Here is an 18,945-nt window from a genome sequence, read left to right on the forward strand (position 1 = left end):
CAAATACTTCCAAGCTCTTAGAGAGCAATGACAAAGAAATTTGTTTCGTATATTTCTACTCTAAGGTCTTCTACCAGATATTCTCTTTTATATCCTCTGATTTATCTCATTCTTTTTCCTTCTTGAAATTCTCATTTCACCTCCGAGGCTGCTATCAACGAGTTTTATTCTTTTGTTAGCGACCATTCCCCGCTTGTTATCATTGAAGTGACGATTCCAACCATCATTAACAAAAAAAAGGGTATCTTAGGACTTCTGGTTTTCTTGTTATTCATTTACAAAAATTCCTCTATAAAATAAGCTTTAAAAGAAAAGAAAATAGCTTCATTAAACCAAAAGCGATTAAAAATAAAGTCAGAAAAATTTTCCATGTGTAAAACTGCCACCAATCACCAGTAAATAAATAAATAAAACCTAAAACGAACAAAAATTACAATAGTGAAACTCAAAATGAGTAGAAATTAATAGATAATAGAGAAATTAAATGAATAAAAAATGAATAGAGTAGGGCTGAAAATCCCATGCCTTTTGAAGACCAGAACATAATTTACAGTTTACCGAAAAAAGAATATAAATGAATGTGCAGTGTCAGTTTGATATACCTCTGCTGATATTTATTGCTTAAATTGTGAATACTTTTTTGGTTTATTAAAGTAAACTATAGAATTTTTAAAATGTTTTTTTTTCAGCAAAGTGCAAATTATTTTCTGGTCTTCAAAAGGCATAGGGGCGTCAGCCCTACCCATACTTATTTCTGCTTGTTTTGGGTTAGAGTTGGTTTTTTTTCTATTTAAAATCATTTTTTTTATTAAGACTGGTATGAATACTGCACTTAACAGAGTCAAAAGTGTCAATTCTTTAATTTCTTACATTGCCAAGGCAAGAAACTAAGAACACTAGCACTAACAAGCTAAACCATGCATGGGGTGAAGCAACTATTCAGTGGTTGCTATGTCATCTAACCTAACCAATATTTGGCTCTTCAAAAGGGTACTAGAACTCTAGATTTCTAATCGAATTAGTTTCGTTAAAAATTTATATGACACTGCTATCTATGATAGCACTGCGCTATCTATGATACTAATTATACATCCTTTTGAAAACCTACATGCATATAGCTTTTTCGTTTAATTAAAACTATTCCTAAACGCTACCTAAAAGTTTCCACTTAATCCTCCTTTGCTATTGTATTGCTAATGATACTCCTTAGCTAATGACGTGCATCATTAGCTATTGTAATCGTAGTAGCGGTATGAGTAGTATGCACTTAGTGCCTTCTTGCTAGTTTAAAATCAGCCACAACTAGCCATGAAAGGTTCAACTTAATAATGTAAGCCGTTTTTGAGATACTACTGTGTCGACTTTTGACGATCTACAGGCTCATCGGTAATTAGGATCTAGTTCAACATCTGCTTTAATATTCCTTGAAAGCTTCACCTTAATACCCTTAGCCTGCGTAGTGGCAAAAGTAGCAGTACTTCAAAATTTGCCTGATATCATCTCTTTCGCAGTTTTCTTTCAGATCATTCTAAAAGACTTCACTTAGTAATGGATACGTGTTACAGATTTCGGTAAAGAAAAAATTTACTTCTTGTGCTGATATCAGTCCCATCTGTTTTCATTATCCGCAGCTCACTACTAAAAATTTTTTGTTACTACTAACAGTGTTTGGTAATAGTATTAGGAGCAGTATCAATAGCATTAGTAGCATCTACATGTTGCCTTTTGGCCAGTTGAACATCCCCCTCACGATGTCCTGGAAGTTTCTTCTAGATGTGGTAAGCTGTTCCAAAAATATTGCTTATACGCCCTTCTGACATTTAGTATGCCCATAGTACATTTTAAGCTTAGTTCAAGATTCCCCTCGACATGTTCCTTGGGTGTTCATTTAATATTCTTAGCCTTGGTAGTGCTCGCAACAGAAGCAGTGGTTTTAGTGGTAGTAGTAGTTGTAGCGTGCAAATATTGCCTTTTTGTCAATTGATTATCTTCCTTATGATTTCCTTAACGTCCCAAATTAATATACTCTGTCATTCCTGAGTTACGTCATTTTGACAATCCGTATACATATAAGTTTTTTTTCATTTAGTTCAACATTCCAATCAACATTCTCTGAAAGACTCGCCTAAATGCCTTTCGTCTTTGTGGGAAGTAAAGGTCAAACATACTCACCTTTCAGAGACAACGCTGCAATGTTGCCTATGGTACACACAATAAGGCTGCAATGTTTTATTCTTTATTTATTTTTTCCCATGAGGCACTTCATAAGGACGGTATGTTCGTATAAACTTCGGAGAGGGATTATTTGGCTAAAAATTTGACGTTCTAGTGCCCTTTTTAAGAGTCACAAGTGATCGGAGGGCAGTTAGCCCCCCTTCCCCAATACGCTTTTCCCCAAATACATCTGATAAATATTTGAGATTGCTGTTTTGTCAAAAATTGCTAAAAAATCCGATACCTGAAACTCCGAGGTCATCACAACTCCCCAAAGCCTGGGGGTAGTGGTTGTATTTTTTGCCCTGGGGCATATTTTGTTCTAATGGAAGGGTTGCTCTTATAAACTTCAGTGTGGGTTCAAATGATTGGAAAGTGAAGGTTCTAGTTCATTTTTTTAAGAGTAAAAAGGGATCAGAGGGTATCTCCCCCTCTCCAAACCCACTCTCTTTTCCCCAAATACATCTGATCAAAATTTTACGATTGTCATTTTGTTCGAAATAGTGCGACGATCAGATAACAAAAACTTCGGGAAAATATATGTACTTCAACTTGAAAATACTCATTTAGGAGGAATAATAAGAAAAGAACTTAAGGAATATTATGTTCTGAAATAATATAATAAAGCCCCTTGAAAAGTATTGCTTGCTGTTTGGGTTTGCATAAAGTCAAAAAGTAATGTCACGAGTGAGAAAAAGATATGTACTCTAACTTGAAAAAATAGTTCTAGTAGGAATATTAAGAAAAGAAATTTTTGTGAACTGATGTAATAAAGCCTTACGAAAAAGTATTACCTGATGTTGGGGTATGCATAAGGTCGACAAGTAATGTTGGGAGTGAAAAACATGTGTACTCCAACTTGAAAAAACGGCTTTAGGAGGAATATTAAGAACAGAGCTTATTCTCAAATGACACAATAGAACCTTTTGAAAAATATTACAGTTAATTACATTTAAGTTAGGCTAGTTTAGGTTAGGTTAGCATGGCCCCACACTAACCTGACATAAACGAACGTAACTTAAGAGTAGGTTTCTTAATGTAACCCATCCTAACTAATTATGGTATCATCTATAACAAAGTTGGAAGATTTTTGATTTTCCCCCGATTGTTTGTTTTAATTTGACTCTCACACTGTTGATTACTCAGACTGTTGTAAACACTAACACACAAAAATAATCTTTTCACCTCTAACAAAGAGAAAAATAATGACCAGAACACATATACCTCTTTCAATTTCTCATCCAAAAATCCGTTTGCGAGCTTAAAAGTCAATTATATTTTGAATAAGTGTAGAATGGAAGTTGAACCTTTCTCTTCTTTGGAAAATTCCGAACTGAAGCTCTACTTTCTTTCTGTTCTTTAAAAGAATTCTGAACTTAGAAGCTAAACATTTGATGTATCAGACTCCTTATCTTAGTTCTTTTGTTAGACATGTTGACAATTCAATGACTATTCAATAAGCGATAAGATGGTCATAAAGCTCTCCAGATGGTCAGGGCTCTGCTCAGATTCATAGTGCTATTTCATCGACAGCATGCTTAGAAAGCATGTCAATGTGATAAGGCTGTCATTGGAATGTTGCCAACCAAACCAAGAAATTGTAGGAAACAAACTATGAAATTCTCAGAAACAAACCATGAAATTTTCAGAAGCAGTGACTTGTCAGAATGGTGCCAAGAAAGTCCCCGGTAACAAAAATCACTGAAAAAAACCTTTTTGATGAATTTCTTGCTATTGAAAATTCCCATCGACATGTCATTGACTTTGAGCACGCATTAATAATTTATCAGATTATATTTTTAATATTTGATTACTTAAGAAACTTGGATTTTAGTTTTTATGAAAACAATGTACATGGTTTGGCACACCTACTAAACCCAAATTTCGGATCATACACAATTTTAATGATGTTTTATGCACTATTACGCATTATTAATAACATTGAAAACCTTGGACACTTTGAATCTGTCTAAAAAAAAATAATAAAAAATTGAAGAAAATTGTTTGGAATCCAAACGAAAAATCATATTCCATTATCTTGAAAAAAATGTCAAAGAATCATAACCTCAAAATACAAAGAAATATTTTTAGTTAAGTACTATTAAATACAATATTAAAAATTATTAATATTATTGAACATCTTTGTGCATTTTAAACTTTTTCCATATAATAATTCATCATGTTCTCTCTTGAAAGGGTAGTTATTACCTTTTCTTAGCTCGTAACCAGTAGAATAATCATTAATCCATTTGAGGTCATCCATAATATTTCGGTTGACGTCACCTACAGGGTCAATATGTACTTTGTCATTAATATTGCTGGGTGTATTGACAGTATCTCTAGTACACGATTAATGGTACTAGTAGCGTTCACATTAGCATTGCTGTTAAAACAATTGCCTTTGATTTCATTGGTGACATTTTCTGCTAATACCATTTTTACTTTATTTGTAATTTCACTGTTTATTATTACATTATTCTTACATAAGTAACAGTTTCGGCATGTACACAAGATATGGCTTATGATATTGGTGCAGTGGAGTGCCTGTCTTCTTTTTACCTTCTGTTGAATGCTAGTACCTGAAGGATGGTGATAGGATTATCAATGTCTAACATATTACCAGAACCATAGACAAGAAGCTGGCCATCTTCACCAATCATTAGTTTTATGTTTGAGTTTCTTGGAGTGCTATCATCTCTGGAAATGTTACTCTCCCATATCCACCATCAGTAAATTTAGATTTTTTTGATATTCTAGAGAAATTTGATCTCTCACTATCATGACAATGCATGCATACATCTCCAAGACTAGTGTCACAACTAGTACTTTTTTCATAGTTCAAACATTTGTCGATGTCAGCATTCAATACTGCGACAACTCTACCTTATGTACACACTTTCTTGAAATATTTCACTCTTTTTAACTAATATATAAGTGATTTTCCTTCTAGTGCACCATTAATACAGATGGAAAACATGTAATTATCTAAGTAATGCTAATGAACAGCCATAGAGTACCACGGAGGCAGTTGAATAAAAAACATGTTCGCCAACGATGACATGATGTTATCCGTCAAATGCCAAGCAAAAGCTCACCTTTTAAAAAATTCAAAATCTCAGGTCACCTTTGACAGTTGGAGGGGGAAGAGATATCTCTAAAAATACTGGGAACTTAGAAAAGTAATTCAATTAATTATTCTTGTTGCAATAATGCTGTATAAAATAGTACATGTTATAAATATCATGATAAAAAATGTAAATGCTTTGAATTTACTCAAAAATTAATTCATCATGTTTTATCTTGAAGTGATAATTATTTCATTATAGGGGTCAGTCAGAACTTTTAACAGGGTTGCAAGTACAAGTTCATCACATATTTCATCATTGCTAATATTCTGTTATACGATGGTACCTTCAGGTAAACTACCAATGACACTACTAACGTTCACTGATGCTATGCTTTTTCTTGCACTTAATATTACTCTCAAACCGGTTTTATTAAAGTTGGAGGATATATCTATTTTTACTCCAGACATTACTTTTCGACTTCACTCATATCTAATACTGTGCAATAATTTTCAAAAGGCTTTATTGTATCATTTTCCTATCTCGATATTCCTCCTAGACACTTTTTTAAAGTTGCAGTGCATGTGTTTTTTCATTCCCTGCATTACTTATTGACTTTATGCATACCCCAACACCAAGCAATACTTATTATGAGGCTTTAATGTAACTTCGACACAAGTTCTTTTCATAACACTCCTACTAGAACTTCAAGTGGGAGTATGCACCTATTTTCACTCCCATCATTACATTTCTATTTTATAGATACCACACTACTAAGCAATACTTTCCTAAAGGTTTTGTTGCATCATTCCAGAATACGTTCTTTTATTAGTGTTCCTCCCAAACCCGTTTTTTCAAGTTGGGGTACACATTTTTTTTTCATTCCCAACATTACTTGTTGACCCTATCCATACCCCAACATCAAGTAAAATTTTTCACAAGGCTTTATTGTATCATTTCAATGCAAGTTCTTTTCTTTGTATTCCTGCTAAAACGATTTTTTCAAATTGGAGATACATCTTTTTTCACTGTAATCATTAATTTTCGACTTTATGTAAACCCTAACAGCAATAAATACTTTTCATGGTATATCATTTCAGAACAAAGTTTTTTTTAATATTCCTCCTAAACCTTTTTTTTAAGTTAAAGCACAAATCTTTCTTCACTTACTTTTCTACTTTATGCATACCCCAAAAACAAGCAATACTTCTGAAAAAGGTTTAATTGTACCATTTCCGAACAACTACTTTTCTTAATTTTCCTCCTAAACCCATTTTTCAAGTTGGAGTACATTTCATTTTTTATATCATTTCAGAACAAAGTTTTTCTTAATATTCCTCCTAAACCTTTTTTTTAAGTTAAAGCACAAATCTTTTTTCACTTATTTTTCGACTTTATGCATACCCCAACAACAAGCAATACTTTTGAAAAAGGTTTTATTGTACCATTTCCGAACAACTACTTTTCTTAATTTTCCTCCTAAACCCATTTTTTCAAGTTGGAGTACAATTCTTTTACTCCCAACATTAATTTTCAACTTTATCCGTACCCCAACACCAAATAAAAGTTTACAGAAGACTTTATTGTTTCAGAATAAGTTCTTTTCTTAATATTTTTCCTAAATCCTCTGGTCTAAATCCTCTAAATCAATTCTTAGCGTATACAGCGAGGCACTTCATATTCGTTCTTTCCCATACTATTAGAATATCATTAAGAAAAGCAAACTCTGGCCTATGAAAAAAAGAAATTTGAAAAAACTCATTTGGTCTTGGTTTCCCCACTTAGCTTAAACAGCGAGGTATTTGCTTGTTCTTAATATTTGCATCTAATAATCAAGTACACACTGATCAATTTCATTTTTCTAGGTTTACAAGACATTGATTTTCAGATTTGAGCACATTTGAAATTAATACAACTTTTAGAAACCTAGTATACTTCTGCTTATTCGTATTTATCCAAAACTCATTATCTAAATTTAGTTGTTGAATTTAGATAAATGAAATTGAAACTAATATAGAAAATAAAACTAGGATGCTAACTGAATATCCCATGAGAAGTCTGAAAAATAGGCAGTATACAGACAGAGGTATATTCTTCACATGCTTTATATGGCATACTACATGCTGTACAATTTTTATCCCTATATACGTGTGGTCATCCATTGTCAGTTGAATTTAGTACAGAGGGTAGCAGCATTCCCCCCCTCCCAATGATGGTACGCACTTCAACATTCCTACGTGTATTAAATTTTCCCTATATATGGTACATCCCTGAAGTTATTTTTTATAGCAGAGAAGGCTTAAAGGAAGGTAATAAAATTGGACACTTATCTTTATTTACAAAACAAAGAAAACCTTTCGGTATTTTTGCTAACGATGCAATCAACGAGGCCTTCAATAGTCGCTATTTTCCATGTTATTAGAATGCCATCAAGTAAAATAAAGCTCGGTCTGTGAAAAATCAGGAAGTTTTGTAAAACATGAACTAAAGCATAAATAAAACTTATCTCTATCAACAACCCTTCCTTCTCTGGAATCACTTGCTAGGGTCAGTTATCCCTATATTGTCACTGCGGTGTGAAATATGCATAGTCTTGGCCCAAAGAACATTTTCACCAAAAGCTCTAAGAAATAACCGATTGCAAAAATGTCTCTTTGTTCTTACAGGTGTGTCAAATAAAGCAATAGAAACGATATGTTTTCATTAAAACCTCTCAGATATTCCTCGTATTATGGCTTAAATTAAACTCTAATATCAACCTTCCACTGCTCCCCTGCCTGGAATTGGTAGCTAGAGTTCCCACCTTTGTTTAATTCATGGTTCTTTTTGCTTACCCGAATCAAAATATTAGGAATTATTTGCTGGTCTAGATGGTTAAGGCTGATGTGTGGTCATTGGTGAAATCTATGGTCTTATATTCTAATACTAATACGGTTCCCTAAAAACACCTTGAAAGAAAATGATATTTCTAAAAGTATTATGCAGCATCTCGCGTACGAACCGTCATTACATAGCTCCCTATGTGTGTGTCCTCCCGACCTACAAGCGGGAATTCCTCAAGAGCCCCTTAGTTCCAGAATGCCATGCGAGATTGCGTCATCCTTAACGTAAGTAAGCAACCCTTATTACGTAGGCTCTAACACTTGACTAGCTGACCCCCCTTTGGAGTAGGTTGCTAAGGGGCACGGTGAAATTTGATGCTAGGGCCCTGGTTGAATTGGATGCTATGGGTCCGTTTGAATTTGATGCTAGTGTCCCCCATTGTAAATGGTTGTTGTTAGGGCCCCCGTCAGAAATGGTTGGTAGGATCCCCGTTGGAATTGGATACTAGGGCCCCATTAGAATTGACTGCTAGGACCCCCCGTTAGAATTGGTTAATAAGGCTTCCGTTGAAATTGGTTGCTAGGGCCCCAGCCTAATTGCATGCTCGGGCCCTTTTTGAGTTAGATGCTATGGGCTCCGGTTGAATTGGATGCTAGGACTCCGTTGGAATTGCTTGCTAGGGCTCAGTGTATTGAAATCTTTTCCCACACTCTCAGGCTTTTAATCATAACGATCAATGAAAACAGGATTTAGTTGTGCCCCTGATGTTTTTTCCTGGCCCTCGTAGGTTTCTTAACATCCAAAGATATCCTGATATGGCAGGACCTCTGAAGGTTTTTAAACACTCTCTATTAGCTAAAACATGCATCATTTAGAAAAACCTCCCTAATATGTAACTAACACCTGCATCTTTCTCAATGACGTAACATGCACCTATGTCTTGAAGAACTTTAAAAAAAGAGCCGGGGCTGAGATTAAAAGGGATAGGGCACCGTTTAGAATTGTTGAGGCATCACTGCTAACAAAGCATTAGAAAATAAACAAAAAGTAACAAGACAAAAGAGTCAAATTATAGAGAATTGAAATAAGCAGAAAACGGAGAACTCAAAGTAGAAGTATCAAAAACAAGTAGAAAGAACCAACAGATATATCAGCATATTTTATCCTCTTCTATCTTTTCGTCTCTGTTCTTTTTGTATTTTAATAGTTGTATAGATTTTTACTTGACAGAAAATAAAAAAAATAGAACACATTTTAAAAAATAATGAAAATTAAAGTTCAACATTCAAACTTTGAGTTTATTTCTCTACGAAAATCAGTTTAGTTTAAAGCTTTGTATAACTAAGAAATTGGTAATTAATTCTGTAGTCTATCAAGTTTTATTTTTACCTACGATAGTTAACTAGAGGTATTGAAAAGAAAAAAGATGCCATATTATAATTTTTATTTTCATTTTCAGAACAACAACTCTAGAGCCAATTGCAACCAACTGTATTTTCATGGAAGTAGCAGCTAACACATGGGTATGGGATACTCCGAACTACCCAGATCTTTATCCTGAAAGTAGATGCACCCACGAGATCAAGGTATCTCATATGGTCATATTGTTAAGTTACAAGATATATCATTCCAATTTACACATAAATCAAGGTATCTGATATGGTCATATTGTTAAGTTACAAGATATATCATTCCAACTAACACATGGTATAACACAAGATATATCATTCCAACTAACACATGGGTATGGGATACTCCGAACTACCCAGATCTTTATCCTGAAAGTAGATGCACCCACGAGATCAAAGTATTTGATATGGTCATATTGTTAAGTTACAAGATATATCATTCCAATTTACACATAAATCAAGGTATCTGATATGGTCATATTGTTAAGTTATAACTTGGTATATGCACTAAAATTTGCTATTAATCAAGACCAACTTTTCCGCATAAATACTCAGGGGTATGTTTTTTACTGGCAGAGGGAGTAGTATCCCGTGACATAGCTCCCTCATTAGCCCAAAACATAAGCAGCCTTTTTTATATATTCAATGTTCTAAGGCTAGACTATTTAAAGTACTTTTTGTTTTGTTTCTTTCTTTCAATTCAATATTTTTGAAATGAGTGTTATTTTGGGGTCTACAATATCATGGTTTTCAGAATAGAGTATGGCTGTTATTTAATCTTAGTCATAATTGTCATCATAACAGTCATATTTTCAGTTCTTCCGTTTTTATGGTACTTGGTATTTACTAAGTGACTTATAGCGATCGCAATTTCTGCCGGATTGTCAGTCTGTCCTGTTTTGCTAGTTCGGGCTCTTCCAGAAAAGCTAGGACGATGAAAGCTGGCAGCCAAGTCTTGGGACCAGACCAGATTAAATTAGGAGTAATCTCTTCCCTGATTCTACCATCTGGGGGGGGAGAAGGAGTGGAGAGACGGTTAATTCGTAAAAATTGGGTATTTTTAACATACGAACCGGTTGTCATATCTTAATGAAATTTTATATTTAGATGGATCTCTTGCTTCAGAGCTAATATTTTAAATCCCGATCAGATCTGGTCTCATTGGGGGGAGTTGGAGGGGGAAATAGGAAATCTCGGAAAACGCTTAGAGTGGAGGGATCGAGATGAAACTAGGTGGGATGAATAAGCGTAAGTCCTAGATAAGGTATTGAAATAACCAGACTGGATCCGTTCTGTTTGGGAGACTTGGAAGGAGGGTATTTCAGTGCTTTGGCGATTTCGGTGCTTCTGAACATGCTAGGACGATGAAAATTGGTAGGCGAGTCAGGGACCTGCAAAATGGACTTGATAACAGTAGCTTCCCTGATTCGACTTTCTGGAGTGGGCTGGAGGGATGGGAAATCGTGAAAACTAAGGTATCTTTATCTTATGAATGGGTGATCGGATCTTAATGAAATTGATATATGGAAAGATCTTGTGTCTCAGATATTTTGAATTGGATTTGCGGAATTCAAATAAGGGACATAGGGGGGTGGAGGAGGGAAACAGAAATTTCGAAAACCAAAATCTTGAAAAACGCTTCGAGTAGAGAGATTGAATTTAAACTTGATGGGAAGGATAAGCACACATTCTAGATACGTGATTGACATAACTAGACCGGATTCACTCTCTTTGGGGGAGTTGGAGGGATTTCCAGTGCTTTGGCGAGTTCAAGGCTTAAGGACGTTCTAGGACAATGAAAATTGGTAGACATGTCAGGGACCTGCACAAATTGACTTGATAACAGTTGTTTCCCCAATTCGACTATCTGGAGGGCTGCAGGGAGGGAAAAATAAGAAAAAAGAGGTATTTTTACCTGACGAATATGTGATCGGATTTTAATGAAATTTGATATTGGTGATATTGGGAGATTTGGAGGCGAAGAGGGAAATATTGGAAAACACTTAAAGTGGAGAGACCAGGATGAAACTTGGTCGGAAGAATAAACATAAGTCCTAGATAAGATTTTTTACATAACCAGACTGAATTAGGGGGGGGGGGGTTAATTCGGAAAAATTAAAAAAATTTAGATTGTTTTAACTTTCGAACGGGCAACTGGATCTGCATGAATTTTGATATTTAGAAGGACCTCGTGTCTCAAAGCTCTTATTCCAAATCCTGACCGGCATGAAGCCTCTGATTTTCCTTTCAAATCAATCTGTTGAATCTTAGAATTTTTCTAGAGCTCATTCTATATGAGCTCTTGGCTCTTCCGACCACGTGAAAAGCGCCATCTGAGCTCTTAGCTCTTGCTCTTATTGGTCGCCAGCAGAGGCTTCTTAAGTAGTTGAGACACATACTAAGGCTAGCTATTTGAATCTGACAATCTAAAATAAATTTATCCCATCACTCTAATTAAATAAAAAAAAAAATAAGTTTTTTTAACTGAAAGTAAGGAGCGACATTAAAACTTACGAACAGAAATTACACCGTGTATGAAAGGGGCTGTTCCTTCCTCAACGTCCCGCTCTTTACGCTAAAGTTTTACTCTTTCTCTCAATTCTATTTTATTAAACGGTAATTAACTTTAGCGTAAAGAGCGGGACGATGAGGGATGTTAAAATTCATTATTTTTTCTCTCAAGAGTCAATGAACATCAGTGTAATTAAGGTGTGGAAAATGGACTGGGCTTTGTATAGTAAAAATATCAAATTGATCTAAGTTGTAAATGCAGAAATGAAAAACGTCACTTAGTTGAGGAAAGCAAGTTGAAGAGATCCAGTTAAGTAAAACTCAAACCGTTTTGCACTCCTTGTTTCCAGTTATATTCATAGATTATCAAGAGAAAAATATTTTCTACTTATTCAGACCATTTTGAAAACAAGTTTTTAACAAAGATTTATTCTATACTTACTTTTCAGACCATTTTTAAAACAGGTTTTTAACAAAGATTTATTTCACATTTATAATTTCAACTCGTCAGTCTTCTCTAAGACTAATACATATTCAGTCTTCTCTCAAATAAATATTTGTCTTATCTAAGGTTCAAACCTAATTTACCAAAGATACAGGCAAGTATTCTTCCCACTGCACTATCAAGTCTTTTTAAATAGTGTTTGTTTTGTACGTTTTTGTTGGGCCCAATCACTGCTTTATATTGTTTTATCTGTACAATAGGGAAAATATAATAGGGAAGATTTTTGATGTTTTATCATTCTACCGTCATTGGAAGTGCACATACTGACAAAATATCTGTACAATAGGGAAAATGTAATAGGGAAGATTTTTGATGTTTTATCATTCTACCATCATTGGAAGTGCATATACTGACAAAATCTGTAAGTAATTGAGCATTCAGAAGTAGCTGAAAAAGGGCTGACAAATTTCATGAGGCTATCTGACAGAAATAAAAACAAGTATTTAAGCTGAAGACAAAGAATTAAAGTAAAACAATGTAGTCAATGAATTGATGTGTTTGATGTTGCCAGTGCTTTGATTATGGGATTGGATTTTATTGGGTTATTTCAGTCAACATCTGCTTGCAGTAGTTTTATTTCTACAAAGGTCACAAATATTAATGCCAATAAGATAATTGTGGGTTTTTTCTTCCTTTTTTTATGAACAGTAAGAACGTTCACCGGGAAGATTTAACCAGTAGGCCTATTGTTTCGAAGTGCTTGAAATCAAAAGCAGAGGCTCAACAGCAAAATGGTTTATAGCACTTTTATTGATTGAAAATGATGGCTACTAAATTCTGTTGGATGGAGAAAGAAAAAAAATGCTGTATGAAGCCAAAATGTCAGCTATCAAAATAATTCTTAGATGCTATTTTAAGTGTTTTTTTTTGTACTGCAACAAAGTATCTATAGTTCCTGTAAAGTACAAAGGAAAGTTAAAAAAAATATGATCATCTGAATTGGTGAAGTGAAAACTTCTAGCCATATAGAAAAAAAAAACAGAAATAATTGAAAAATGTAGTTTTTGCTAAAGAAGAACTCAATATATCTTCTTTAGCTTTTGGTTTTAGAGGATTGCAAATTAATGAAAAGAAACGTGGGCAAAAAATCAACAAATAGTTAGCTTACAAATATGCCAAGAAACAGCTTAAGAACTCTATTTTTCTTTTAGGGTTTTGCTGTCTTTATAGATTAACACATTATAGATTAACATATTTGAATCATCACGGACAAAAAGCGTTGTCAAATTAAACTAATAAATAATAATATTAATAAATAATATTAATAAATAATATTAATAAATAATATTAATAATAATATTAATAAATAATAATAATAAATAATTAAATTAATAAGTTCTGCTTATTTGTTTTCACGGCTCCACCTGGTGACGCCAATGAAAATACAGTCCGGTCTAAAAAGTTTGTAATTATCAAGCAGTCAAAAGGAAACTCTCGGACAATCACGGTATTCAGGTATGAATAAACTTACGATAGGTCCGTGGGCAAAAAATGATTTTATTTGATGCTTTTGATCATCTAAATAGTTCCAACCTAAATTTTTTTAAAAATGCATTTGCTTCCAGGGAACAGCAATTACAAGAATTGGCTTTAGTATTATTCAAGGTTGTTCTATCCCAGATCCAGAGACTGCAGATTGCTCTAATGCATATGTAACAATCAGCGACAACGAAAGGTAATTTACGTTTTTCTGATAATTTGAAAGGCGAAAATAGCAACATCGAAGGAAAATCTATTTAAAAGATCAATTATTATGAAAGACATAGGTCATAGTTTGTAGAGGAAGTTGAATGGCTCTTAACCACACCAGAGTCACATTTAGTAATTAAAAAAGCAACAATTTATGAATGTCATATGTTTTATTTTTGAATTTCAAACTTGTGCTACATACAAAGCACCAAATGGACACTTCCACATACTTTTTTGGGCGTGATGGAATGGGGGCTAAACGATTTTAGGGGGAGGGTTATCATATGAAAAAATATTGATTTGATAACTTAAATAAGAATTGCCCAGAAATTCAAAAAAATTTAACAATTTGTGGTAGGGAGGAGACATTTCCCTATATTTAAAAAAAAATACTTTTTTGTCCGTCATAGAAAATGGACAAAAAGGATCCATCTCCTAGATTGAAACAGATCTTTTTGCATATTTACTAAAAAAAAACCTTCTAGTCCTCTCCCTCCCACGTTTTCGTGAACTTTTTCCCTAATTGAAACAAAAACTAAAATTACAAGAAATTAATTTGAAAAGACTATGTCAAGATAAAGCGTCCCTGGGTATCGTATTCTGATACTATAGTAGTATGCTTGTACTAACCACAGTGGCGAGACCCCCTGAGGCACTAAATCTTCCCTATACTACTGAGGGAACTTCCTTATTTGGGCACTAAGGATTGCCTGTGCTAAACTCGATCATTGTCCTACTTATAGACATGTATCCGACCCTGACAGGTATCCGACGCTCTTGGGTGAATGACCTACATATTCCTGTCAGGAAATGATTAGATAATATTCAGTCTTGACCAGATAAAAGGACTGATCAGTTATTATAATACTTACTATTTAAATCATGATAATTATATGAATACATTTTTCGTCTTCTTAGAAAATATTGCTTAGTATTGGGGATATTGATAAAGTCGAAATTAATATAGTCGTAGATTTTTTAAGCAATGATACAACAGGCTATGGTCATCCGTGACCCAACCTTGAAGGGCCCCAATGCCCCTCCCCCAAACTCCCCCCTTTTTGGAATTAGAAATTTTCTGGACTTAGATTTTTTGGACATAGAAGTTTTTGGACTTGGAATTTTTGCACTCAATTTTTTTTTTACTTGGAATTTTTGAATAAGTGATGTGACGAGAGAAAACATAATGAAAGTATTTTATGGAATGGATTTAAAGCATTCATTCTTATATTTGTGATGATATTATACATGTTGTTATTTCAATAAAATAATTCGATGTATTACTTTGTTATGCTTCCATGGCGTGAGCTTCTCAAAAAGAGAGAGATATATATATAGAGAGAAAAATAGACAGAGAGAGAGAGAGAGAAACACCTACAAGCTCAAATATTTAGAAATACAAAAGACAAGGACAGACACTGGGATAAGCAAACACCTGCTCAGACACACAGGCATAGTGAGAGAAAAAGGCAAAACACATACAAACCCACAGAGTCCGACACAAAAACACACAAAGACAAAAATGGAAACATTCAAACACCCACTCAGACACACAGGTATAGTGAGAGAGACAGGAAAACAGCCGCTCAGACACACAGGCATAGTCTAAGAGAGAGAAAAAACACCTAAAAACACACAGAGTGAGACAAACAAACACACAAAGACAAACATGCAATCATGCCAACAGACTCAGACACAAAGGCATAGTGAGAAATAAAGCAAACAGCCACTCAGACACAAAGTCATAGTTAGAGAAACAGCCGAAGATACCTACAAACCCATAGAGTCAGACACACAAACACTCAAAGACAGACAAGCAATATTGCAAACACCCGCTCAGACACAGATATATTGAAAGAGGCATGCAAACAGCCGCTCAGACAAATAGGCATAGTGAGAGAGAGGAGAAAGAGAGAGAAAGAGAGAGAGAGAGAGAGAGAGGCAAAACACATACAAACGCACAGAGTCAGACACACAAAAACATAAAGACAGACACAAAAACATGCAAACATCCGCTCAGAGGCAAAGGCATAGTGAGAGAAACACGAAAACAGCCGCTCAGACACACAGGCATTGTCTGAGAGAGAGAGAGAGAAAGAGAGAAAAACACCAGCAAACTCAAAGAATCAGACACACAAAGACAGACACTGAAACATACAAACACCTGCTCCAACACACAGACATAGTGAGAAAGATAATCAACAGCCTCATACACACAAACATAGTGAGAGAGAGAGACAAAGAACACATACCAACCCACAAAATCAGACGAACAAAGAAACAAAGACAGACGCGGAAACTTGTAAACACCCGCTCAGACACTCAGGCATAGTCAGAGAGACAAGCAAACAGTTTCTCAGACACACTGGCATAATTTGAATGAGACAGACGGAGACAAAAGCACCTACAAACACAGAGCCAGACACAAAAAAAACATAAAGACAAACACAGATACAGGCAAGTACTCGCTAAGACACACTGGCATAGTGAGAGAGACAAGCGAACAGCCGCTCAGAGACGCAGGCAGTTTGAGAGAGAGAGACAAAAGACCTACAAAACAAACAGAGTCAGACACACAAACACGCAAAGACAAACACGGAAACATGCACCAGCCATACAAGCATGGTGAGAGAGAGAGACACAAAACATGCAAATGCACAGAACACACAAAGTAGGACCCAAAAACATACAAACATCCGCTCAGACACACAAGCATAGTAAGAGAGACAAGCAAACAGCCAATCAGAAACACAGGTACAGTGAGAGAGAGAGAAAAAACGCAGTAATAAACATACAGAGTCAGACACACAACGCATATACATAGACACAGAAACATGCAAACACCTGCTCCGACTCACAGGTATAGTGAGAGAGAAATGCAAACAACTGCTCAGACGCACATACATAGTGAGAGAGACAAGGAAACAGCTGATCAGATACACAGGCATAAGGATAGAGACAAAACACCTAGAACCCATAGATTCAGACATACAAAGACCGGCGCGGGAAAATGCTAACAACCCCTCAGACACACACGCATAGTGAGAGAGACAAGTAAACTGCTGCTCAGACAGATTTGCATAGTGAGAGGGAGACAAAAACAGCTTCAAACACATAGAATCTGAATCACAAATACACTAAGACAGACAAGGAAACATGCAGACATCCGTTGAAACACACAGGTATAGGGAGAGAGAGAGACAAAGAGAGAGAGAGAGAGAGTGAGAGAGAGAGAGAAAGAGAGAGAGAGAAAGTCAGAGTCAGATACACAAGCACACAAAGACAGAAACGAAAAAATGCAAACATCGGCTTAGTAACACAGACATAATGAGAGAGACAATTAAAGGGCTGCTTAGAAAAACAGGCATAGTGAAAGAGAGACAAAACGCCTACAGACACAAAGAATCACAGATACAAACACACATAGACAGAGACCTGAAGGTACCTGTAGGATTGTACGTTGGCTGTAGGTACGCTGGTTCTGGTAGAAATTGACTGTCTGCTTGCCAGTCTCTCTAACTTTGCCGATGTGTCTGAGCAAGTGTTTGTTAATCCCGGTGTATATCTTTGCCTGTTTTTATGTCTGAATTTTATGTTTGCATGTATTTCTGTCTCTCTCACTCTCTATGCCCGTGTTTATTGGCAGGTGTCTGCTTGTCCCAGCGTATATCTTTGTCTGTTTGTTTGTCTGAATCTGTGTGTTTTTATGTGTTTTATCTCTCTCAATCTTTCTGCCTATGTGGGTGGGTGCGTGTATGCTTGTCCAGTGTCTGTCTTTGTCTGTTTGTATGTCTAAATCTGTGTGTTTGTGTGTGTTTTTCATCTCTCACTCTCTTTGCCTTTGTGTCTGGGCGGGTGTTTGCTTGTTCCATTGTCAGTCTTTGTCTATTTGTATGTCTGAATCTCTGTGTTTGTAGGTTTTTTTCTCTCTCACACTCTCTGCCTTTGTGTCTGGGCGGATGTTTGCGTGTCTCAGGATCACTCTTTGTATGTTTAAATCTTGGTGTTTGAATGTGTTTTTCTCTCTCTCACTCTCTGTGCCTTAATGTCTGGGCGGGTGTTTTTTTGTCCCAGTGTCTTAATTGTTTGTTTCTACGTCTGAATACGTGTTTGTATGTGTTTTTGTCTCTCACCCTTTCTGTTTTTGCGTATCTGCGGGTATTTGCTTGATCCAGTTTCAGTCTTTGTTTGTACGTCAGAGTCTGTGTTTTTGTATTTTTTTTCTCTCTTACTCTCCGTGTCTGTATTTCTGGGTGGGTTTTTGCTTGTCCCAGTGTTTGATTTTCGTCTATCTGTGTGTCTGAGCGGCTGTTTACTTGTCTCTCTCACTATCTTTGTATGTCTGAGTGGGTGTTTGCATGTTTCTGTGTGTCTATGCATCTGACTCTGAACGTTTGTAGGTGTCTTTGTTTCTCTCTCACTATGCCTGTGTGTCTGAGTGGCAGTTTGCTTGTATCTCTCACTATACCCTCGTGTCTGAGCGGGTGTTCGCGTATTTCTGCGTCTGTCTTTGCGTGTTTGTGTGTCTGATTCTGTGTGTTTGTAGGTGTTTTTTTTCTCTCTCTATCTATCTCTGTCTCTTTCTTTCTCTCTCTCTCTCTCTCTTTCTCTCTCTCTCTCTCTCCTCCCCCTCTCTCTCTTTCTCTTCCTCTCCCCTCCCCCCCCCCTCTCTCTCTCTCTCTCTCTCTCTCTCTCTCTCTCTCTCTTTCTCTCTCTCTCTCTCTCTCTC

General features: G+C 35.6%; 1 protein-coding gene across 1 annotated transcript in view; it reads left to right on the plus strand.

Annotated features, from left to right (window-relative positions):
• The window catches only part of LOC136037675 (uncharacterized), a 35,214-nt gene that overhangs the window by 13,003 nt on the left and 3,266 nt on the right, over positions 1-18,945 (plus strand). The window contains exons 3-4 of the mRNA XM_065720416.1: positions 9,562-9,688; positions 14,093-14,202. Coding sequence (XP_065576488.1) covers positions 9,562-9,688; positions 14,093-14,202 — 237 coding nt within the window. The remainder of the gene's footprint in view (positions 1-9,561; positions 9,689-14,092; positions 14,203-18,945) is intronic.

Source organism: Artemia franciscana, chromosome 17 (assembly GCF_032884065.1).
Source record: "Artemia franciscana chromosome 17, ASM3288406v1, whole genome shotgun sequence".
Taxonomy (NCBI): Eukaryota; Metazoa; Arthropoda; class Branchiopoda; order Anostraca; family Artemiidae; genus Artemia; species Artemia franciscana.